We start from the raw sequence: 24,792 nt of genomic DNA, 5'->3' as shown, positions 1-24,792 counted from the left end.
ACAAATGTCATTGTCACTTCCATCTGTGTGAAATTTAAATGGTATCACTAATCGAAAATAGAAAAACGATTTTGAACGAAGACGTAAGGAAGCGTGTCTCGGTCCAATCAATTTTTTTTTCATTTTTATCTTTTCGTAATTTTCTTTTTTCCCCTCTGTTTCTTTTTTTTCGTTTAGATTTTTCAACACTTTTTCTTCTTTTTTTCATCCTTTTTCTTCCCCATCGATAATACTCAAATCGTGACGATATTTCAAATATTAAAAGTTAAATATTATATATTGAAATTGATCGTGATTATATTCGTTTCACAGTCGATTTATTTGTACGTCGAGTACATCGCGGATATTACAACCTTTCGAACGCCAAATATCCAAAATACAGCTTTTAATGATTTTGACATTACGTTATCGAGCACGTCTGTTTGCGCGTAGAAACGTAGATACGCTAAAAAAAAAAGAAAAAAAGAAAAAAGAAATAAAAAATTGAAAGAAAAAAAAAAGAGAAGAAAAAAGCATTCCTCGTTGACGGCCTTTCCTCAACATTATGAATATTCACGGATCGTATCGGCCGCGTTTTACTTTCCGCACGAAATGCATCGAGAAACGTAATGATAATATCGCGCGATGATAATAGTAATATTCCTTGTAAACGTATTCACGATTATGAACGAGGTAGGCACGCAGTTTTTTTACTTTAACGAATGGTTTACATTTTACGTTAAAAGCCTGTTTTTAACGTGAGCTAAAATTTCGTTTCCGCTCTTATCATTTATTTCTTGTTTGTTATAAATTAGAAGAAAGGAAGAAGAAAAAAAATTAATAGATTTACGATCCATATAGCTGACTTAGTTTATAATAATTTTATTTAAATTTTCTTTTTAACCATCGTTGAAAGAGCGTACGCTTATTAGCGAAAGCTAAATTACACAGCTCTGGAAGTGAGAGGATTATTTGGAGCTTAGGACAAGGCAGTGTTGTGCAGGCATGTTAGTCGCTAGGGAACCGGAAGTGGCGAAACAGTGTGTCGCATCGACGATATTTCAAGCGAGCACCAGTGCCTGCCGTTGGTTACTTCCCTTGGATCAAGAGCAGAGACGTAGAAATTTTACTCTTGGGATCGAAGGAAGGATCCAACCGAATTACCCTCGTAAACAGTGAACGCGTAACGTTAACGAAACTTATACCCTCATAACACCAATGGAAATTCATCGTTCGATATAATACACATCTACTGTCGATCGTTTTATTACTCGTTTCACACTCGTTCTACTCTACTTCTCGCAATAATAGCTTTTAATACGGCCGTTGCTCGTTTAACCAACAAAAAAAAAGAAAAACGAAAAAAAAAACCGCAGAAAAGAGAAAAAAGAAGGAAAATTCGTTTATATGATTTTTCATTATTTTCTTCTGTCCTTGTCTTTTAATTTTTTTTTCCTTCCCATTTTCTTTTTTTCTGTCTCTTTCAAAACTCATATCCCGTATATACATAGGTATACATACATCGAATACCCGTAGAAACGCGGCAAAGTTAACAACCGCGTGTATCGATTATGTACACCTATAGATACACATATATATATTATTCAAGTTCACACATAGATTCATGCGGGTTTGACTTTGTAATTACGACGGGTTACGATATATTATCTCCTTTTCTTGTTGGGTGGTCGAAAACTTGGGGCATCAATTTTTTTGTCCTTTCTCTTTAATCAAACGGATTTAAGACGAAGAAGCAACGACGAAATCACGACTGGCTTTCTTATAAAAAGAGCTTTTAGAGTGATAAGGAATTCCTTCAGGAGGACGATGAGAGAGAATGAGAAAGAGAAAGAGAGAGAAAGAGAGAGACAGAGAGAAAGAGAAAGAGAAAGAGAGAGACACTGTCGAATTGAAAGCGATCGATCGTCCACAAGATACGAATCCTTGGAGCTCTCCTTTCCGTTATCTTGGAAATTCTCCGTTTGTCAGAGCATAAGCCGCGGGATAGAGGGTAGAGAATCCTAAGCGACGCGTTCAGTATCGCAGAATCTCGATCTTCCAGGTGAAACTCGGACCAATCTTGGATTATCCCATAGCCCACCAACCTGCTGTCGCTCTCCCTCGCTCTCTCTCTTCTTTTTCCCCTTTTTTTCTGTCCTTTTTTTGCTCGTCGTCTCTCGTATTAAGACAACGAGAACGATCTAAACTTATATAATATATATTGCAATATAATATATATAATATATAAGTATAGATATATATTTTATATATATATATATATATAAATATATATAATATATACAGACACGCCTATAAATCGAAATACATTATACCAGATAGGATTTCAGGAACTATCCAATTAAGGACAGAGCTTATAGGTATACGTTCTCGGGGAATGATCGGCGATTTTCTTCGTTCGATCAGACTGACGTTCTATCCGATCGAATCGCACGTTCTTGGCTTCTTGTCGGTAAGATATCCAAGTAGGAAACAGTTCGTATTCGATATAATCAAAGTTCTCAACGATACGGTCTTATAAGTATCCTCTGAACTTAAGTAAGAAAGTTCTCTTATTTGCTTTTACATATACACTTTTACTATAAACATTTTATACGTGTATAATCAGCGTTTAAGCCAAAGATTAAAGTCTTTAAGAGGATCCAACGAAAATAGTTGCACGTGTTTTCGTAGATTGAATATGTTGGAAACAAGGCCAAGAAGAAAATTTAGGTCAAAAGTCCGCAGGAAAGCGTAATACTCTCGGATTAAATAAATTACATGAAATATGAGAGTACTGCTAGTTACAACGGCGAATAATATTTTCTTCGATGAAAATCTCTTGGACGATATACAAAAAGTCAATTCACGTGGCTTGCGCAGGAGGAAGAGAAAAAAGAAGAGAAAAAGAGAGAAAGAGAATCTCCTCGTATGATCAAATGAGCGAACAAGCGCGGATTAAGTCCAGTTAACAAGGTACTCGTAATTCTATTTCTATAACGTTGTCTCTCTTTCCTTCGATACTCGAGTATCGACTCGTTTTCATTATCTTTTATTTAATTAAAGAGAATCGACCAAATAATATCGTAATTATTTCTCTCCTCCCCTCTTTATCCCTTTTTTTTCTCTTTCTCTCTCTCTCTCTCTCTCTCTCTCTCTCTCTCTTTCTCTCCTTCTTGATTTTATTTATTTTTTATTATTATTAAAACAAGACAGATTTCAATCGAAATCGGAAGGATTTTCAAGAACAACTTTTTTTATACACTCGTTTTATAAATTCTTTTTTGCTTTCTTTTTTTTCTGTTTTTCTTGAACAGAACGAATAAAATACGTTCGAATTCAGAATCGTTTCGAACAATTTTTGTTTTTTTATTGGAACACTTTTTCTCGAAATTTCGGATGGACCGCAAATTGCGAGGCCGTTGTTACTACGAACGAGTGAAGAACTAAACGAGGAAAATGGTACGTGTTGTCTACGCAATAAAAAATAGAAATAAAAAGAAAAATAAAGGCATGCAAAAAAATATATATATTAAAAAAGGAACAGTTTCTTCGTATACTATGTTCCATACGGATACATACATATATGTACACACATACACACACATGTATAATAGAAATAATGAAAATACACGAAAGCGTATAATATCTTCCTCATTTCTTTTTTCCGCGTGTGGTAGCATGTTTTTTAAAGCGAATGAAAAGCGTAGCTAATATCGACTTCATGTACGAAATTGAATCGTGAAAAATAGGTTCGACAGTTCTCTTTCGTATTCAAGCGAAAACTCCTCTCTCTATCTCTCTATCTCTCTTTCTCTTTTTCTGGCTTTCTCGCTTATTCGTCTGATCCAAATAAATTACCATTCGTAATAATCGCTGGATTTCGACTTATATATCGCTAATGGAAATACGGTTAGAGACACGAACAACCGTGATATCGTACGAGTGCCTGACTACATTGACTCTTCTGTCTTGAATTTCGAACACGAACCACTCCAATTAGAGTCGTAACTCGATGACTATTCTCGGTAGGTAGTACCTACTTCTCGTTCGTTGCATCGAATCATTATTTATCGATTCACGTCGATTCTGTCATCGAACGTTCAATCCTTTTAAAACTGAATACATCGGACCGATATCAATTTATCAACGATGCTTATCCACCGATAACAAGCAAAGTGAAGCTTGTATTAACGAAAGAATATCGCGATAATAGATAAATATTGATGACATTTTCTTCTAACCTTTCTCTCAGAAAGACGTTTTTATTACATATATACATAGAGAGAGAAATAAAAAAGAAGAAAAGAACAAAAAAAACTAAAACTATCAGTAATAAGAACGAGCGTATCTTTCATTTAGAAAAGAAAAAATGTTATTACAGATATACTAGGATCTATTTCGTGTTAAATGGATAATTTCTTTCTTTTCTTTCTTTTTCTTTCTTCATTTTTTTCTTTCGTCTCGATGTAATACCACAATTTTCTCATTTTATCATTCTACAGCGTGTCTTTCTTATCATCCTCCCCTAGCCCTCCCTTCTATTGGCAAGAACAACGAAGCCTTTTAAATGCCTTCGGAATTCGATATCGCCGTGTACCAGCGCTTCTCATTCTTCCGTTTAATTGCGTTTGCCTTTAAAAAGAATTACGTTGCAATGAAAATCGTAAATTATAGCCCATCGATAAGTATTCGTTTGTATATGTGTTTGCATGTATATATATATATATATATATATATATGCTTCCATGTAGATAGTAATGTACCTATCTACCTACCTACCTACCTACCTACCTACCTACCTATCCATCGGTAGAGTCCATTATCGTGAACGTTCGATCGTCGACTCACGCTGGACGCTCGAGGTAATGACGTCCATGAATATTTATCGCGTCATCGTTTGAATTCGCCGCATTTCTCTCGCTTCCTACATCGTTTCCTCCCGCTCTTCCTCTTCCCGTGCAATGTAATCGTTCGCTCTCGGGAGAGAACCGATGCGATTGAAATCTTTCCCTGTGTGTTTCCGGAAATTCTCAATGTCATTAACCATGATAAACGTGACGTAATGGATGCTAGTCAACGTGAATACTAATTTTAGAAATTTTCAATTACAAAAAAAGAAAAGAGAGAGAGGGAGAGAGAAAGAGAGACAAATTTCCTCTTGAAGAGATAATTTCCGATTATTCGATTAAGGAAAAATCGCGGTACGTCGAAAATCAGTTTAATTAATATCTCCGGTAAAAAAAACCAATCAGAAGTTACGTGACCGCGCGATCCGTCATTGCTTTCGCCATCTCGCCGTTAATACCAATTAGTCCTTTCTCGTCGTTTCTCTCTCTCTCTTTTTTCTTTTCTTTTTTCTTTTTTTTTCTTCCTTATCGATCCCTAATACGCGAGCTAATCCATGAACGGGAACGATTCCACGAGGAGATTCGAATGCAGTGATAGCGTGCTTCTATCGGTAAATCAAACGAATCGATACACTTAATCTGGCATCTCTAGGCAATACGACGTTGGCCCATCCCGACTAGAGAATTTATGACTCGCTGGACGATCGAACGATAACATCGATAAATTGCAGTTAGTCGTGATCATCGTGAAACTCTGGACTATCTTCTTTCCATCGCTCTATCCTTCTTCACTTTCTCTTTCTCTCTCTGTCTCTTTCTCTCTCTTTCTCTATCTGTCTATCTATCTACCTATCTCTATTTCTCTTTCACTCGGTCTCTATCCCTTATCGTGTCTTTCCAGAGAAAAGAGACAACGCAAATCGTTTGTTCCATCTCTTTTTCTTTTTTTGATCGGACATCGTATCATACGTATATATTAATTATGATATCGCAAAAAATACTTTTAGAGTTTCTCTTATCGTCGATTAATTGAATTTATATACTTAACGATAAATGATTATCCCTTAAAAAAAATTATTAAAAATATTATCGATGTTACATCTTACAAAGTAACACTTGTAAGAGTTTTCGCGTTGTTTAGAAAAGGTGTTTGATAATATTCCATGTGTCTTTATATATGTAATCTCGATATTATATATTTTCGTAATGGTACGATGTCGAGAGGGAGAAAAATATACTTTTTCGAAATACCACGAGGATAGGCGAATAAAAAAGCTGAACACATTTGGAAAGAAACACTCGACCGTACGATGTATTTGTCTATTTTCTTCGTCGATCGAAAAACATTGGGAAATAGCTTGGAATGGGCCCGCCTAAATCTCGGAAGAAAAACAAGTATGGCACACCTTCGTGTCACTGTCGTAGGAAAACAAAATTCTCTCCTTTCTAGCAAGCCACGTTCGGCAAATAATTCTCTCGCAAACTCCTCCTCCGTTTCTACTTTTTCTCTCTCTCTCTCCCTTTCTCGCGCGTTCTCCCCTTTCTTTTTTCTTTTGTGTGACGCATTTGGTACACGAATGAGAATGCATCTCGCCGAGATTTTCTCGTAAAAACTCGTTGCATTCTTATCGTACCTCTCTCCCGATTACACAGTTTACATGTACGGAAAGAAAAATACTTGGAATAGTGTGACATAAAACGACTTGCAACCTCGCCTATTCTTTTTAACGAAATAAAAATAGAGAAAAGAATGAAAGAAAAAAAAAGATAGTACCTACCTAACCACCGTTGATTTGTATCTACCCGTTTCACACGTTTCTACGTGATAAAAAACGTAAAAAAAAAAAAAATAAATAAAACAGAGAGAGAAAAAATTATTTCTATATATACATATACGTACAACATGATTAAATGATGAACTTGACATTTCTCTCTTTATCTCTCTATCTAGGTCTTTGTCTCTATTTCTCTTGAATCATTCATCCAAGTACGCATGCTTCTTTGATCTCAATTTCACATAGTGATCGAAAGCGCCAACGTTTAGCTAGCTTTGATCGACGGGAAATTTATTTATTCACTCGCGTGTATCCTGACTCTTTCGACGTGCAAATATCGTTTGGGAAAAGGCAAATAGCTCGTATACTTGTTGACCTTTCTAAAAATTCACTAGTCGATCTGTTTCGTGTTCCTTTATTATGACAACATTTCTCTCCCTCTCTCTTCATTCTTCTTTTTTCCTAAAATGATGAAATAAAAAATACACCTCTACGCGATAAGTTGTTCGAATTTGTCGATCCCCAATAATAACAGCGATCAATCCGACCGAAGGGAAAAACTAAAAATATAAAGAATAAAATTCGATCGTCGTTCGTCCCGATGAAATCGTACAGCGAACAAGCTGTTCCTAATGAATTATGCAATGCGGTGTATCACGAAAGATTCGTGGCGAGCTTTACGGGACGGGATTCTCGTTTTATATTTCGCGTTATATGGAACGCAGTAAATAGGATAGAAAGAATGAGATGGTATAGACGAGAGACGAAAGATAAGGGGTGAGAGAGAAGCCGCACACTTGTACTAACTCGAATAATCTCCAGGACACGGTCCTAATAATACCCTACGGTGCTCACCCTTGTCACTGAAGGACTCGAGGGACGATTCGAAAAGTACGTCTGACACTACAACCCTCGCCACCTCCACAACCACCCTCACCCTACTCCTCCTCTAAGAATTCGTCGTGGTTCGTTGATACTGCCCATTAAACGCATACCACCCTATTGCCTGCTGATACGTGTGATTCATAAGAAGAATGAAACGTAAAAAGAAGTTATGTAGCTTTTCGATAGGATGGGGATAGGGAGTAGAGAGGGGTAGAGACGAGGGATGAGTTGGACTTCGGGAAGAAAATATAGGAAATTAGTCGAACCGCACATCTGTCGTCTTTTCAGTCTGACATGAAAAAGTCGCCAGATAGCGTATCGGTCGATCGGTGCCCGTAATCCCTTTAGCTTTTGCCCAGTCGATGCGCAGAAATAACCGCGGCTCGATACAAGCGAACTCTTCGCGCTAATGCCTCTCGGGGATGTACGAGGTTATGTATAGGGGGTTGACTGAAGGGGAGAAGGAAGTCTCTCCAGCAAGGAATACTTTATGAGGACGACAGATGCGTCCTCGGATTATCCTTTAAACACACACGATTCCTTTTTCCTCTCTCTCTCTTTTTCTCTTTTTCTCTTCTTCTCTTTTTCTCTTTTGGACCTTTCATTCGTCCTCAGGCCAAAAGGATAGTCAAACGTTCTTATGAAAATACAATAAATGGAAGCCGGTATAAAATGGATTCGTATCGGGGTTCCTACGACAGTTAAGATTAAACTAGTAAACTTTTAATACTTTTGTGTTGAATGTCTTTTTTCTTCCTTCTTTCTCAGTTTTTTTATTATCATTATTATTTTGAATTGAAGTTTGACAAAAAAAGATAGAGGGAAAGAGAGACTATTTGTTTTATTTACGCTATAGTATTCCTTGTCTATATACTTGTGCGTATTACATTTCGATATTGTTAAGAATAACATTGTTACCTTCTCCTATAATACCTTATAAAAAATTGTGACTCGCGTGCGATATAAGGCGTTTAATTTGACCGCTTGAAATATCTTCGTTGTTTTCGATAACTCAGGAACATATCGTAAAGTTCCGTATCGTTCGAAATAATTAGAGATAATTAGAAAAAAAAAAAAAATTGTATAACCTATGCACGATCGTTATTACAAAGATTCGTTTTTTATAACATTATCTCCAATACGAGCCATCATCAAGAATTCTATTCGATCATATACGTATACTTTAACCATATCGTATCTTCCTATTTCGTTGCCTAACGTAGACAAAAGGATTGAATTTGTCCATCGGCCAGTAACAAACCGAAATCCCGTTTGCTATACGGCGAGCACGAATTTTCGGCACTTTCACATCGAACAAGCCGTTCGGCGCAAATTTCCATTAATCATCCCCCTCGCATCGTGTTCGAAAGGTAGGTACGTGCTAGCTCGGCCAACTATTTTCCCTGTCGTCGCTCGGCAGCTCGTAACGCGAGGAAATTAGCGCTTTATAACGCTCGGCCTCCGATAATCGTATCGGCCGCTCATGCTCGTTATACTGCCGATTTGCCTGGGGAACCTGTCTCTATGCCGTATCTCTTTCAACGTGCTCGTGAAACACATCGCTTCACGCTTTTTCCCCTTTTTTTCTTCTCTTTGTTCTCCCTTTTTTATTGTTTTTTTTGTTTTGTTTCGTTCTGTTTTGTTTTAATTTCTTCTCTTTCCTCTTTTTTTCTCTCTCTTTTCTTTTTGAGACACTCCACGCTCACAAAGCCAAGCTTTGTTTCACAAGTTCATAGAATAGAATAGCATAGTTTGATTCTTGTCACGTTATTAAAAAAAAAAAGAAAAAAAAAGAAAAAGAAAAAGAAAAAAGAAAGAAAAAGAAACGAGAAAAAAAGGAGCAAAAGTGCCATTTCGTCAAAGTTATTACGGTCATAATGGAGGACCGTTAAGATGCAAACTGGCGTTAACGAGTTCGAGAAGTTTTCATGTCACGCAACAATCCCTTTTTGAAACAGATCAAAGTTACTTCTGTCGAGCGAATATATAAAATGGACTTTAGCGTTCGTTATGTAGCCACGATACAAGTCCTGATAGTTATTAACGTATGAAGCGAAAAAAAAAAAGAAAGGAGAAAAACGATACATAAATACATATAAAAAAGAAAAAAGAGAAAAAAAAAGAGAAAAAAGAAAGAAAGAAAGAAAGAAAGAAAGAAAGAAAGAAAGAAAGAAGTATGAGGAAAAAAATACATTCGTTTGCCAGAGGCATTCCACTTTTCGTTTCGTCGGCAAATCCGCGAGAAAAATTGGCCGCGAGCGGTCAAGCGTGGATGCTGAAAACCATTACTCCTCTCGACTACAAATTTCTCCTGTGAAAGCTGGGAAGGAACGTGCCATGAGAGTTAAAATGGCGGTCTCTATGTAGCCAACTGACGCTATCCCGCCACGGCTTCTCCTCGTTGGTTGCCGTACAATGACACCGTGACGTGGAACGAAATATTCTTACGAGCTCAACTTTTCTATCGATCTCTCTCTCTCTCTCTCTCTCTCTCTATTTTTCTCTCTTTCTCTTCTTTGACGTCGCTCAGTGTGTACTCGGCGTTACGTAAATCGACGCCTCTACGTTCTTCGAACACGCGACGTTGATCTTGTTCAGGAGACAAGTCCTTTCAAATGTCGAACGAATGTAATCGGAGTTGTTACGATCGAAATGATAATAAAAGAATCAAAATGTAAATTTATTTTGAAATAATGCATAAGAATAATTCATAAGCACGGGTTTCGATAATAATTAACGATTGGTATCGATTAAAGAAGAAACGTTGATAGAATTGCCACGAACACTATCGTCGGTCCTCGATCTTGCAAATTTGATTTAAAACGATTTTATATCTTTCGTTACACTTCCAAGATTAAAATTTGTAATAGTTTGCAAACTCGTAAAGAGGTACGACTTATATCTAAAACAATTTTATGATTTATTTCGTAACAACACATTGTAGATTAAAATTATAACGGGTTTATACCGATAAGAGTAAAGTATAACGCGAGAACGTCGTGCTACGATATAAATTTTACATTTCTTATCTTTTATCTAGGAAAATTAATATCGGAATATATCAGACGAATAGATTTCCCATAAATCGATTTATGGAAAATCAATTGCAATTGATATTCAATCCTTTCTGAGAAGATAAATAATTTCATATATGAAGGATATATTTCAACGTGCGAGGATAGAAACGATTCTGTATGCAATTAGAATTCATTGTCAATTTGATAAAAACTGCGAATGAAATGTAATCATTGTTCCAGTTACATGTCTCTCGAAATGAAAACGAAAGTGACCTGATATAATACCTAGTTGGATTAATACAGCTGTGCATTTCGTTTCTATGAGATTCGAACAAAGAAGACGTTGTTCTGATTCCGTGGGATCTAACGTTTAGAGAGAAGATATAGGTACCTAACGTCGGAAAGATATATTTAACCGATAGGCTGGATTTCTTTTTCGTTCGATATAGAAACTAGCGATTCTCGAGGCACGAGGTGGCACGGAACCAGTGCTTTTCCACTGGGAAACGATACGTCTGACCGTTTGATTACCCACGTTATACCCTCGAGCTCTCGTAATTACCAGTCGAACGCGATATTCGTCACGCCATCTGGCATATCTCAGAACGGAGCGTGTGTAACGCCGTCGATCCCTAGGACGTAAACGACTAGAACGTTAAGCCAATCGAATATTCAACCCTTTTTTTTATATCAGCGAGAATACTAACCCTTGGTGGTTTTATCTCCTTTCTCTCCCCTTTCTTCTCTTCGCCGCGTCATCTGTTTCTCTTTTTTCTTCCTTCCTTCCTTCCTTTCTTTCTTTCTTTCTTTCTTTCTTTCTTTCTTTCTTTTTCTCTTGCAATCCAATAGCACGCAACATATGCGAGTATATAACATCACGTTATTTTATTTTCGAGAAAAACGCGCGAACGATCCTACGAGATATCATTATTTATGGGAAAGGGGCCAGAGGGCAAGAACAAAATTTTATTTTTGCATTAGCCGAACAATATCTGTCGCTAATACCATTCACCTACCATTAGAACTTTTTTCTTTTGTATTTCTTTCGCAATAAGGTATCATTGTGGTGGAAAGGCAAGGGTGTAAAGGTAAAAGCACCGCAACACAATTGAGACATTAAAGTTCGAACAGACATTTCTCTCTCTTTCTCTCTCGCTCTCTCGACGTTTACGATAGATGTCATACATCTACATGCAAGTGGACAAAGGTCATCCAGGGCATTCGACTCGATCGACTCTATACATAGATATACCTACTATTATACTCTAGGCTTTCGTTTATCTAACTCCGCGTTTTAACGTTTCGCGTAGTTCCAAGTAGTATTAAAATTTAATGAAATCGTTAAGATGTTTTATCGATGAACAAATTTCTTTTTCTTTCTTTCTCTCTTCCTTTCGCGAGCGAAAACACTTTGGTTGTGGATATTTGTTTGATTAAAATCTATAACACGCGAGGAGAAAAAAAAACAACAGAGGGAAAAGAGCAAGAAAATAAAGAAAAAATTTTAAAGACGACCCTTATCTAATTTTCGTTTTTTTTTCACTCATCTTTGATACATTGATAAATATACGAATCGACCTATATAATTTGGTAGAAAATACATTGACGAATCGACCTGTAGTAGAAAAAAAAAGTAGTGTCGTGACGTTAAGCCCTCCGTAGAGGTAGGTTGACCTACATAAATTGCTCGAATTCTCGTTGGTTCGACGACTTGACCCGTTTTCACCCTTCACTATGTGTTCACGCCTTGTGCTCACGGCATGGTTCACACGCAGACTTGGCTCTGTATTCTCTCTCTCTCTCTCTCTCTCTCTCCTTCTCTCTCTCTTTTTTCGGTACGTATTCCAAAATTAATTATACGAACTTGTACGTTTTCGATTTTTAAACCAGAGAGAAAGATCGCTTATCAATATACAAAATTAAATTATCACGATATAGTCAATTAAGATGTTCAAATATCGCGATATAGTAGCTATAACAATTATTTCGTTATCAGGTTCTACTTGATTCTCTGAATTTAATTGAGACGCACAAATAATATTATCACATTTTCATTTAATTTCATTTAAAAATATTGCCGTGTCTACAAAAAAAAAAAAAGAAAATAATGTGATACCATGGTAGTAGAATAAGTTGTAAATTTATATCTAACAGAAAAGAAGAGGAAACAACGTGAAAAACTTGCTAGAAAGAAAATATGAAAAATGAAATAAAACTTAAAAAAAGAAAAGAAGAATACGGATCTTCGTAATCTTGTTAATTCAAAAGTCATTCCGCATTAGATAATATGATTTTAAATGCTAATTTTGAAGGGACAACAAAGATTACTTTTTTGGGTCACGACATAGTATCCCGATTGAATGAATTAACGTCATAATTGAATCAATGTCATCTACGTTGGGAAAGATCTTTCGGGATTCGAAGCTTAAGTGTAAATTACTTTTAAAAAGAAACAACGAAATCAAAGTTTATTTTTCTTTCGTGTTAATGAGCTGTCACCGTGTTCATCGGTGTTGAAAAATCTAAGAGGTAAAGAAAGAAAGAAAGACGGAAAGAGACAAACAAATAAATAGACAGACGGATAGAGAGAAAGAAAGAAAAACTATTTAGTTTCTTCGTTCTCTATTAAGCTGAACGTTAACAAACTTCCATCTCTTCTTTCCTCGCATGTACGATCCGTTCTGGCGAGCACAAGTTCCATACGATTCTTTCTAATTAGCACGGATGAGACTCGTTATCTCACGTAGGAAGGACGCACGAGTTATTCCCGCATGAAAAAAGGTTATAATACCCTCGAGAACCGTCTTTGCTTGCAGAGTGATTATATCAGATTTTCCAGTAGCTCGGCCAGGATGACGCATAGTTCTTCTTCGGTCGGACGTAGTATTACCGGACGTTGTATATATTTAAGAGCCCCGAGGACTCGTAACGCGACGAGAATAAGCGAATTCTTTTGTCGGAGAAAAAGAGAAGGAGAATGAGGAGGAAGAGGAGAATGAGAGGGAGGAGGAGGAGGAGGAGGAGGAGGAAGTGAAAAAAAAATGAAGCATATTTGTGACATGGTATTAGATATCATGAATTATTTATTATTCAAAATAAAGTAACGAATATAAGTACTTTTTACTTCTTCTTCTTCCTCTTCTTCTTTTTTCTTTTTTTTTTTTGACCAAAGATATTTTTTCGTAAGAAGATATGCCAAGGGAAAATGCTATATGTATAACGAACGGAAGGAGGATCGAGAAAAAACGTAAATAGCGAGAAGGAAGTGTAAGAAAGAAAGAAAGACAGAAAGAAAGAGAAAGAAAAAGATAAAAGAGAGAGAGAGAGAGAGAAAGAGATCTTCTCGAGTAGTAACAGTAGTAGTAGTAGTAGTAGTAGTAGTAGAACACCGCGAAACCGAGTCGAGGCGCAATTTTCAGACAATTTCGGGTAATAACTTTTGCATGTGAAATTGGTGTAATACGTTTTCCCAAGCGACCAACCGGTAGCTACATGCATAGTTCTGTTGGTAGTGTGCGTTATGCAAAGGGCAACTCTCTCCCTTTTCTCTTCTACTTTTCCTCGTGTCCGTAACAATCAGCGTTTATTGCCAGGTCAGCCTTACTCGGATGTGTTATACATAAGTATCTTTGTATACTATACATGTATTTACACTCTCTCCCTTCCACTTTTCGTACATATATATATATATATATATATATATATATATATATATATATATATATAAGAGCTTCTTCTGACTTTTCTCAACATCACTTATTCACGTCTCCAGGCCAAACATCTCGTATCTTTTACTCTAAACTCGGTTCTCGTATTTTCATCCCACGTAACCCACCTATATCTTCGTCGTTTCACATACTTTTCTCCGCTCGTTCCCGCTTGGATCTATTTGTTAGTACGTTTTTCACACGCGATATAGTCCTATATTCCACGTCTTTGTCCCTCGTGATCTTTTTATTCCTCTCCTCTCTTTCCTTTTCTCTTCTCTACAATTTTTTATTTTTTATTTTTTATTTTTTATTTTTTATTTCTCCCGTCCTTCTCCTGTACTTTTTTCTTTTCCTTTTCTAGATAGAAGTAAATCGAGAACGCGATAATCGAGTATTCCGATATCCCTATGAACGAATGAGAGGTAAAAAGAGAAATCGAGGAATTCAAGTGAGTCCTCTCTCTCTCTCTCTCTCTCTCTCTCTCTCTCTTTCTGTTTCTCTCTCGTCTGTATTTTTCCAGTAGATCGTCAAATATTTTTCTAGAAATCGAGAGGCATCGCCAGAAATAGGATAAGAGGGATAAAAAGGAACGAACTGGCCGGAAGAGCTTTGCCATGGATTTTTACCGCGAGAGTTGAACGTAAATGCGCTTTTCGAATTTGATAGCGCATCGAAGCTCGGCCGTCGTTGTGTCGAGATTTTAAAGGGCATGCAACTACCACTGCTAACGCTGTTGCTGCAACCACCACCGCCTTCGTCGACACCACCGTCGACGCTGCTACTACTGCTGCTGCTGCTGCTACTACTACTAGTCGTGCTTTTCAAACCAAATGCATTTCGTACGAAATTGTCCGTCGTTGTTTGCACGACGAGAACGCGACAGCCCCGATGGAACGCATAAAAAAAACGAGAGAGAGAGAGAGAGAGAGAAGAAAAAAAGGAAAAAGGAAGAAGGAAGAAGAAAAAAACGGAAATAAAGTTTTTATTACGGATTTATTTACGTCATACCTTTCGATCTCGATCACGCGAAATTTTTCAATTTTACGCGTTCGGAATTATTGCAAAACGAATTTCTTTCTTTGAACTGAAAACCGACGACGGAAAAAAGAATTGAAAAAAAAGAAAAGAGAGAGTAAAGAACGAAAGGAAGCAAAAAAACAATAAAAAGGGGAAAGGCAAATATTTCGATAGTAATATCGTATTCGTGTTTAGGTTTTTACATTCGGAATCTATCAAATTGCATTCCGTTGCAGCATGACCATACACGCGAATAACGTCACTACCAATCGAGAATTCGAAGCGATGAAGGAATTAAACTTTGTCGATTCGACCGCGTAAAAGGGATCTAGTTGAATCGATCCTACGTTCCTCTTTCTTTCACTTCGAAATTCTTTTTCTCTCGAAGCGTCCCCGTCATTGGAATTCCAAACGTACGAGTACCATGATATAATTGAAATATCGCTGCATTCTATGGAGTCTGAGATGAATAGCTATGGAAGAAAGAGGAAGAAGAACAAACGTTCTTTATCTTTATGAAAAAGATCGAGTATTCGTGGAATTCGTGGAAATCGTCGAATGATAAACAAAAAAGAATGAAAAAGAAAAAATGATCGATGATCGTGCGACGTTAGTTATTTACAAAAAAAAAAAAGAATTCACAATTAAACGTATTTCGTTTTTATGAGGTAATCGAGAATTTGTGAAACTCGGGAATACGTGAAGGGACAAAACAAGCGAAACAAAATTATGTACGCTCGTTTACCTTATTTAAAAATGTAGAAATGGACATTACTCGGTACACCACGACGTTCTTGGCCCTTATAAAAAAAGATCGGGAATTTGAGGAATTCGACGAATCATCGAAAAATAAAACGGACAAACGATCAAATGAACAAACAGAAAAAGAAACAAAAAAAATTATCGACGTTGGTGACACGGTATTTGAAAAGTCACAATTGGACGTTACGCGTTACACGATGGCGTTCTTTGTTCTTATAAAAAAGATCGGGAATTTGGGGAATTTGGAGGAATTCGTGGAATCGCGGAAAAAAATCGAAAATAAAAAAAAAGCACAAAAAAAAGCAAAAAAAAAAACAGAAAGAAAGGAACGAAAAAACAAACATAAAAAATAAATAGAAAGAAAAAAAAAAAAAAGAAAAATTATCGACGCTCGTACACGGTATTTGAGGATTCACAATTGAACTCGAAATTCGCTACACGAAGCGCAAACATTATATTCTAACGTGATAAATCACCGTAGGAAAAGCGAGAAGGGAGTTGCGCTCGCGTTGCTACTCTTTTACACTTTCACCAGTGTTACGTTACAATGACAAGAATTTTATGAATGGAAAAGAGCTTTAGGTAGAAATTCCTGTTTCCAAATTTAAAAATAAAAGAATATACAGATGTGGATCCGGCGACCTAACAGCGGCAAGCTAACTCTACTATCTTTCATTGTCTGTTCACACGGTGACCGAACGAATTAACGCGCTTTATTTTCACCTACCTCGCGACGAAACCTCCTCCGTTTCGTCCTCTTTTTCTTTCCTCTCTTTCTCCCTCTCCCCTTCCCTTCCCTTTCCATCTTTTCTTTTCTCTTTTCGTCTCTTTCGTTCTACGCTTCTCGGATATCCGGGATAGTAATAAATTCTTTCTCCCTCTTCTTCATCATCCGGCATACCTTGACTTATACTTCATTCGGGTGTAAATTTGCACGCGTATAATGTCAGCCGTCTTTTCCATGCATACGAGATAACGAAAACGTAACTATAAAGATTTCTCTATGCAGAAAGAGAAATGATGGAGGATGAGGAGAATGAGGAGGCGGATGGGAAGGAACAAGAGAGCTTGAAAGCAAAATAATATACGAGGAATATAAGGCTTTAAAGAAGCGAAGAACAAGGCGAGTATCGTTAAACGAATTCGCGATTTCTTACTCGACATATTTTACTTTTCTTTTTTCTTTTTCTTTTTCTTTTTTTCATGATATATCTCATTTTTTTTTATACGTGATTTTAATATCTCACGAGCAATGTTTCACGAACAATTGAGTTGATCGTTAAACAAATTAAAATTTTTGATTCTCGATATATCAGAATTAATGTAATAAATAATGTAATTTTAATTAATGTACAACATAATAGATTTTGAATGTAATAGAAAGTTATTAACATAGCTAACATAAATTTTCAGAATATTAATAGTCGAAGCAGATGTTATAAACTCACTAATATTATAGAAATCTAAAGCGTATCACGACAAGAGCAAAACGTTATTACTCCGATGAGTAAAATAGGTCGCGTATAATCGAACTCTGTTCTTTAATCAAAGAACGATTAATTAAAATATTAAAACATTTCTTTGCGTTCTCTTCTTTTTTCTTTTTTATTTTCACCGAATAAAATTACTAACGCGGAGTTAAAGTGGATTAAAAAAAAAAAAAGAAAGAAAAACGCAAGCCAAAAAAAAAGAAATAAAAAATAAATAAAATATTACCAACGGGCGAAAAATAGACTTTATGATGTTGAAAATGATCTGACCAATAGGAATTTAACCCGTATCACGAAGAGCAAAACGTTGTTACGCTTGTAACGCGCGGTTTCGATCGAGGCAGGAAAAAGAGAAACGATATACCGATCGGTATCGTTAATTACAATGAATTACGAGAAACAGCTGCCTCGAAAATATCGCAAAGCGTGTGCCTTCGAACGTACACGCGCCATATGCGTTTCACTGGTTGAGCGTTTACGCGAGAATCGCGGTAAAGGGGCCAAGGGGGTTGAGGGGTTGGGTAGTTGTAGGGGGTTGAACGAGATAGATCGAGGCGATAAATTTTGCACAATTGAAAACCGCGCGACAACGAATTCTCAGGTGTAACTATAACGACAGTACACAATACTAATCAGCTATATAATTGTCCTGTCAATTTTAATATGATCATTCGATTATCTTATAATTCGATCTGAAAAACTTTGAAGAAGATTAATCGAATTAGTAGCGATCAAAACGAGTTTGATTTGATCCGAATGTAATAAGAAGTAAATTAAACGATATGATAGAGTGTCGATGTTTCATTGATCGATCTTGTGATTTAGAAAAATTTTGAAGTCGAACGAGAAATATAAATCGAGTGGTAACGATCGAAAAGAGTTTGATTGAGTGTAAAGATAACAGGGTGGTAGCAGAGGAGTAATTAAACGATCGATATAAGTCTAGTATTGAACGATACAATACTACTTAATACGATTGGACATTATCGTGCGACCCGTATCGTCATTTCATATAGTACTTGAATCAAAGTTAAATAATAATTCCAATTTTTTTCAAATCGTCCTTGGCGATCGAAACGAGTCCCAAGTATAGAAAGGTACATGGTACCGAGGCAATTCAACGGGAATATTCAGGACAGGGTTCGTGTTAATGCGGAAAATCCTGACTAAAGCCCCCATTTAACAGGCAAGATTACGGGTAATACACCTGATAAGGATTATAGAAAGAGAGATAAAGAGAGAGAGAGAGAGTGTGTTCACCTCCTTTCCCCTCTTTCATCCCCCGTTTTCTTCGCGGCAACCTCTCGTAAAATGAAATACCTGGGTCGAGACCGGAAGAGTGGGTCTTCGCATAACGGAATTGTCCTCGTCTTTGAATAATTAAGCTTCTTTGCCTCGCGGCCAAAGCTCCGAACCGGCGATCCCGCGCTTTGCAAGACCTTGGGGGATGGGGGTGAGAGAGACAGAAAGAGAAAGAGAGAGAGAGAGAGAAAGAAAGAGATAGATAGATGAAGAGAAGTGACTTTATCAAAGGTACATTACTAATTCTCGTCCCATCGAATTAAACGCTTGGGACGTGCAACTTTCGCAAGTCGGTGTTCATCCTCTTCCTCTTATCCTCCTTCACCTCCTAATTTTCCTTTTCCTTTCGACCTTTCTTTATTTTATGTCTCGTTCGTTCTAACAATCTCTTTCCCCCTCTACTCCATCTCCCATAAAGGTTAAGAAATGCCCTCTTGCCTCGCGAAACGTAGGTACTTCGTTAGCCGGACGTAAACTTTCGTCTAATTATCAACGAGCAACCAAGAAGAAACATTCTCCACGGTTTCTCGACTGCGAAACTTCCGACTTCTCAACGACGTAATTATCGAACAACGGACTAGACCTAGAACGAAATGCACATTTGCACCGTGTAATCGTTTCCCCTCGTATACTCTTGCGAAATTGGGGTTATAAGATATCGTGACAAATCGCGTTCATTAGCATATCACGTGGAATCGATCGATCGAACGTGTTTATATGTACATATATATATATATATCTAAATGAAAATTTATATTCATAATAGATTTGTTTATTTGTTTTGAAAACTCTGTTGCAACGAAAGTAATTGAGATTAAGAGAAAATCTTGTTTGATCGCATTGTTTATTATTCTTAAATTGTGTTGATCTTTCTTCTTCGTTTTTCTTTTTGTTTTTTCTTAATTATGCATGGATGTATCGTCGGAAAATTATATGGACGTGCAAAGACGCGAAATAAGAAGGGATTAATTTGTGTAAAATTATTGATAAAGTAACGTCAAAATCGCATGAAACAATTACAAGGAATAAAGTTTGCAACTAATAATACCCTAACCGCCAGAGCTAATCTCAAGCGGATAAATAAGCAAACAATATTCAGCGAGTACATGGATAATGGAACTAACACGTTTCGACAGCAAGCGTTAGGTAGAGCAATAGGATGTCGATGAATCAGCGATAATATCCGAATCGAAATTGGATATTTGATAAGCAAACGCGATGCAGCTAATCTCTCGCGCGTACCTACCGATACGTTAGATATAAATCAATTGATACGTTTAGTAATAAAATCGAAACAAAGTGCAAACTCTGTCTATGCGAGCACGCATGGGTGTGTGTATATGCTGTGTAAGTTCCAAATTGATAACTCTATCGATCTTAATTAAAGGAAATCAGAATATTTATTGCGATATATTTTTAGATACATTGATCTTTTTCAAAAACTACTACCTTACGAATCGCAATATATAAATTTAATATACGAAACTTCAATGCATTCTATCTATCGATAATTATTTTTCAACCGAATCGTTCGAAATTCGTTATTACTTTACTATACATCTATTTGTATATATTTTTATATAGACTCGATATAAAAATTTTATTGCTTTTAACGTTGAAAATTTTCAAAGAGAATTATGACGTATAATATACGTACCCTCTCTCTCTCTCTCTTTCTCGTATAGCTTTGTTTTAGTCATACGTCGAGGAAGAAACATTTCTTCTGAAAATAGCTTTCACGTCACGATTCAAGCATCTAGTAATACAATGGTATCATTATTACAAAGAAGGAAAGTCGACGTGGTTAGAGTGAGAGAAAGAGAGAGAAAGAGAGAATGAGAGAGATCCGTTGTGTATTCTTTCTCGTAATATCACACAGCATAAAATGAAATTTTTCATTTCGAATGAAATCCGTGGATCCTAGAGAATAACTATAGAAAAGTTGACTCTTTTATTTTAAAAGGAATAGGATCAGAAAAAAATTAACAGCGTACAAGAGGATCATTCAAAACATAGTAGTAAGTTATTATCGATTAATTGCATTTTGTGAACGATTGAGTTTGACGAGAATATTAAAGGACAATTTCGCTTAACGTAGATATTGCTGGCGTTATTATGACTTCGTTATATTTTACGTAACCAATAAAAAAAGTTGGTCGAGTAATTTTCTTGAAAGAAAAAGAACAGAAGTTAAACGAAAAAAAAAGACAAAAAAAAGTTTGGATGATGAAATTTCATTGTATTCGAAAAAATCGAAAAAAAAGAATACGAATTCGAAAGGCAATAACAATAAATTTTTACAAACAATTTACTTTACTTTTATCGATAGAATAATCTTGACTAGATAGATGCAATTAGAAAGCATTCGAACTATTCTAATTATTCAATTCTTCTCACGCACGAATCTATCGATCTTTCGATTTCTCTTCCACTCTATGTGTACATCGAAAAGTTAATTAAGCATGCGCTCGTTGCGGCGAACCAATTGCGAATCGTATTCTCTTTTTTTAAAGTGCTCGTAAATGTCTTTTAACATCGACGTCGAACGTAAAAATAACTCTAGATAAAGTTTTACACGTTTGCTATAATCCTATTTAATTATAACGATATACTTAGTTCTGGCCACGTCCTCGTCCCATTGCTAAAATAAAAAAGAACCCTCACAAAAGTCACAAAAAATGAAAACGAAAGAAAATAAATGTGCCTCGGAGAAGATCGATGACGGGATCGGTGGAGAAGGAGGGAAAAGAACATAAATAAACAAAAAATTAAGTAAGTTCACGGGCAGTAACGCGTATCTAACAATTAATTCTTTTTTCGTTGAATAAAAAAAAAATAAAAATAAAAAAGAAACTTGGGTGAGGACACGAAAGAAAAGGAAAAGAAACAGAAGGAAAGAAAAAAGAAAAATAATAATTTCTTGATAAGATAAACACGAGATACGATAACACTCACTACGCGATACCCATCTCGATATCTCGAAACTCTCTAAGTAACTCGTAGATGGATCGATGAAAGGGCAATTGACGAAATTATACGTCGAGAATAGAATGAATGACCGACTACCGGTGGATAGTCCGTTCGGTAACATCCAACGACGTGGACTCTCCCTAAATTCTAATAACATGTCATGATTTTACCTAATAACGGTGATTCGATTTCGGTTCATTTAAATATCGAACTATATGCGAATGTAACATTGTCGGTCGTTTGCACGAAATTAAGCCTCTTGCTAAATTGAATATTCTGATAAGTTTTCTAATCGGAAAGAGAATAAGGAAAAGAAAGAAAAAAAAGAGAGAAAAAAAGTAAACGTTACGATGTTAGGGTCTTCGTCGTTGAAAAAGATAAAAAAGGAAAAAGAAAGAAGGAAATAAAAAAAGAACGCGAAGTAGATATATAACCGGATAAATGGAAAACGCATTTCATCTCGCAATTATATCGATGAGTCCACGAGTGAGAAGCGATCAAAAACGGATTTAATATTTTAAACGTGAGAATGCGTAGGTATATTACTATATATCTATGTATTCGTACTACTGCATACGTACATAGATGAGTATTTGTATACGCTTACGCATATATATCTACATATATACGTACGTACGTACGTACATATATACATACATACATACATACATACATACATACATCGAGAATTCAGCGATTCAATATCTATCTGTCTCGGTTAGATACGGGAGTAGAGAAATTTTGACGGTGGAACAAATAGAAAGTATCGTTACTGCTAACGAAGCATCGATTCATAAATTGAATTCTCACACGGTTGGTCGTGTACCTACCAAAAAGAAGAGAGAAAAAATAAGCGGGCACGGGTTGTTTCCTCTTGATCGTAGCAGTAGAATATACTTCTATATAGTCGGAAGATCCTTGGAGAGAAATGATTTATTATTTTAATTGTTCCCTTTTAAGGTCCTAAAGTCCTGGATGAGCTTACACCGTTCTGTTTAACTTAACGAACCTCGATCGAAGTTATTCGCGCACTTTTTCGCGCCGTTCACCGCAATGACGATAACACAATGCGGTACGAAACTTCGGAATATAGTTGAAATGATTGAAGGCGAAATTAAAAATAATTTTTGAAATCCATGAAAAATCGTAGAGAGAGAGTTAGACACTTTACCGAACGTATTTTTTTTGTTTTTATTTTTCTTGGCAACAACAACCCTTTTGGGAACAACAATAGAGTTATACTTGGTCTTTTCTTTTTTCCTTTCCTTTCTTTTTCTTTTAGTCTATCGTACAGTTAACTTTCTCCTTTTTTCCTCTTCTTCTTCTTTTCCTCTAAGCGAACGATCACTTTCACCACTAACACCATCGATCGTATAGATCTCGAATGTTCACCATAATATCCATTGACGGGAGAAAGATAGAGAGAGATAGATGGACAGATAGGGGAGAAAAAAATATTCAACGATCGTAAGAAACACTCGATCGATCGTCCTTCTTCGTCCTTAACGATATCGCGCGAATCCTCATCCCGTTATCCCGAGTAGAGATCACTCTTTCGTAGCTCACTACTATCCGTCACACTCGCGAAAAGAGGTCAAAGGTAGTAGGACTATTTTCAGGATACTCGGCTCCTCCCATTGAAGTAGAGAAAGACTTCGAGTCCGAATCTTTTTTTCTCTTTTCGTTTTTTCGAAGGGAAATTAAAAAAAAAGGAAATAAATAAATAAAAGAAAAGAACAAGTCAAACGGTAAACCGAAAAGGAGAGAAAGGGAAAAAGGATTAAAAAACTGTTCCCATCTTCGACGACAAAAAAGGGAGAAAAGGAAAATCAAAATCGAAAGAAACAGGGACAACCACCGCGTACGTAAGTACGCACGAAAATAAAAGAAAGAAAAAAGAAACAAAAAAAAAAGGAAGAGAAGAGGAAAGGAAAGAAAGTGCTATTTTCGAAGCGAAAGAAAGGAAGGAAGGAAGGAAGGAAGGAAGGAAGGAAGGAAGGAAGGAAGGAAGGAAGGAGGGAAGAAGGGAGGGAAGGAAAAAAGGGTAAAAGAAAGGAAGAAGGATAAAAACGAAGACAAAAGAAAAACTGGAAAAAGGAGGCAAGGGAAAAACAAGAAAGGAAGGAAGGAAGCAAGAAAGAACAAACAAACAAACAAACAAACAAAAGTAAAAGAAGAACGTGCGAACAGGTTTGCGACGTCACTCTTTAACAAATTAGCTTCCTTTGAAAATTCTTTGTTTGCTGCCGCGAGGATGCGCGCGAACGAGCCGCCAAAGAACGCGTCTCGAAAAGGGGTAGTGGGAGGGGAGCGTATCTATGTATACGCGGGTGCTAGCCGAGCGAGTAAAAGCGTACGAACGTACGAAGAACGAACGTAGAAACGTAGGAACGTACAAACGTACGTAACGGAGAAAGAGAGAAGAGAGAGAGAGAGAGAGAGAGCGAGACAAGAAAGAGAAAGAGAAACAGAGCGAGAGAACGAGCGAGAGAGCAAACGAGCGAGCGATGGTTATGCGCGAGCGACGCGTCGTGTTGTTGGAAACCGACTAAACCCCGAGAGCCGTCCTGCACCCCCGGATGCCGCGCATGCCCCTTCTTCCAACCCTACGGTAACTCTCTCTCCTGCTCCTCCTTCTCCACCACTTCCAACCTTCTCTCATTCTCTCCCTTCTCTTCTCTTCTCTTCTCTGCTCTGCTCTGCTTTCTCCTTCTTCTCCTTCTCCTTCTCCTCCTCTTTCTCCTCTTCTACCATCCTACGCGTGCCGCCCCCAAAAACTCCACGGTGACTTCATCTTTTTTCTCCATATCGTAAGTACCCTCCCTTTCTCTTTTCTCTCTCTCTCTGTCTTTTATCTGTCCTATATGTTTCTCTCTCTCCCTCTATCTCTCCGTCTTTATACTCTTATGTTCCTATTCCATTATTACCTTATTCCCTTATTCACGAGTTGTCCTCGTCGTTGTCACACGAATTTTCTTCTTTTTCTTTTTTTTGTTCCTCTTAGATTCGATCGGAACGACGAATCCAAGATTTATTTA

General features: G+C 36.8%; 1 protein-coding gene across 4 annotated transcripts in view; it reads right to left on the bottom strand.

Annotated features, from left to right (window-relative positions):
- The window catches only part of LOC127071889 (igLON family member 5-like), a 169,146-nt gene that overhangs the window by 40,540 nt on the left and 103,814 nt on the right, over nucleotides 1-24,792 (bottom strand). The window contains exon 1 of one of the 4 annotated variants that reach the window (XM_051011691.1): nucleotides 22,585-24,319. The exons of 1 other annotated variant lie outside the window; for it this stretch is intronic. Coding sequence is in view for 1 of the 3 variants with exons in the window: in XM_051011690.1 (XP_050867647.1) it covers nucleotides 4,779-4,786 (8 nt within the window). In the remaining 2 variants the exon portion in view is untranslated. Of the gene's footprint in view, nucleotides 1-4,778; nucleotides 4,802-11,210; nucleotides 11,230-22,584; nucleotides 24,320-24,792 lie in introns of those variants that run through there. 2 more of the 4 variants (XM_051011693.1, XM_051011690.1) reach the window with 2 other exon arrangements.

Source organism: Vespula vulgaris, chromosome 23 (assembly GCF_905475345.1).
Source record: "Vespula vulgaris chromosome 23, iyVesVulg1.1, whole genome shotgun sequence".
Taxonomy (NCBI): Eukaryota; Metazoa; Arthropoda; class Insecta; order Hymenoptera; family Vespidae; genus Vespula; species Vespula vulgaris.
The sequence above is the reverse complement of the archived record's forward strand: the minus strand, read 5'-3'. Positions and strand labels throughout refer to the sequence as shown.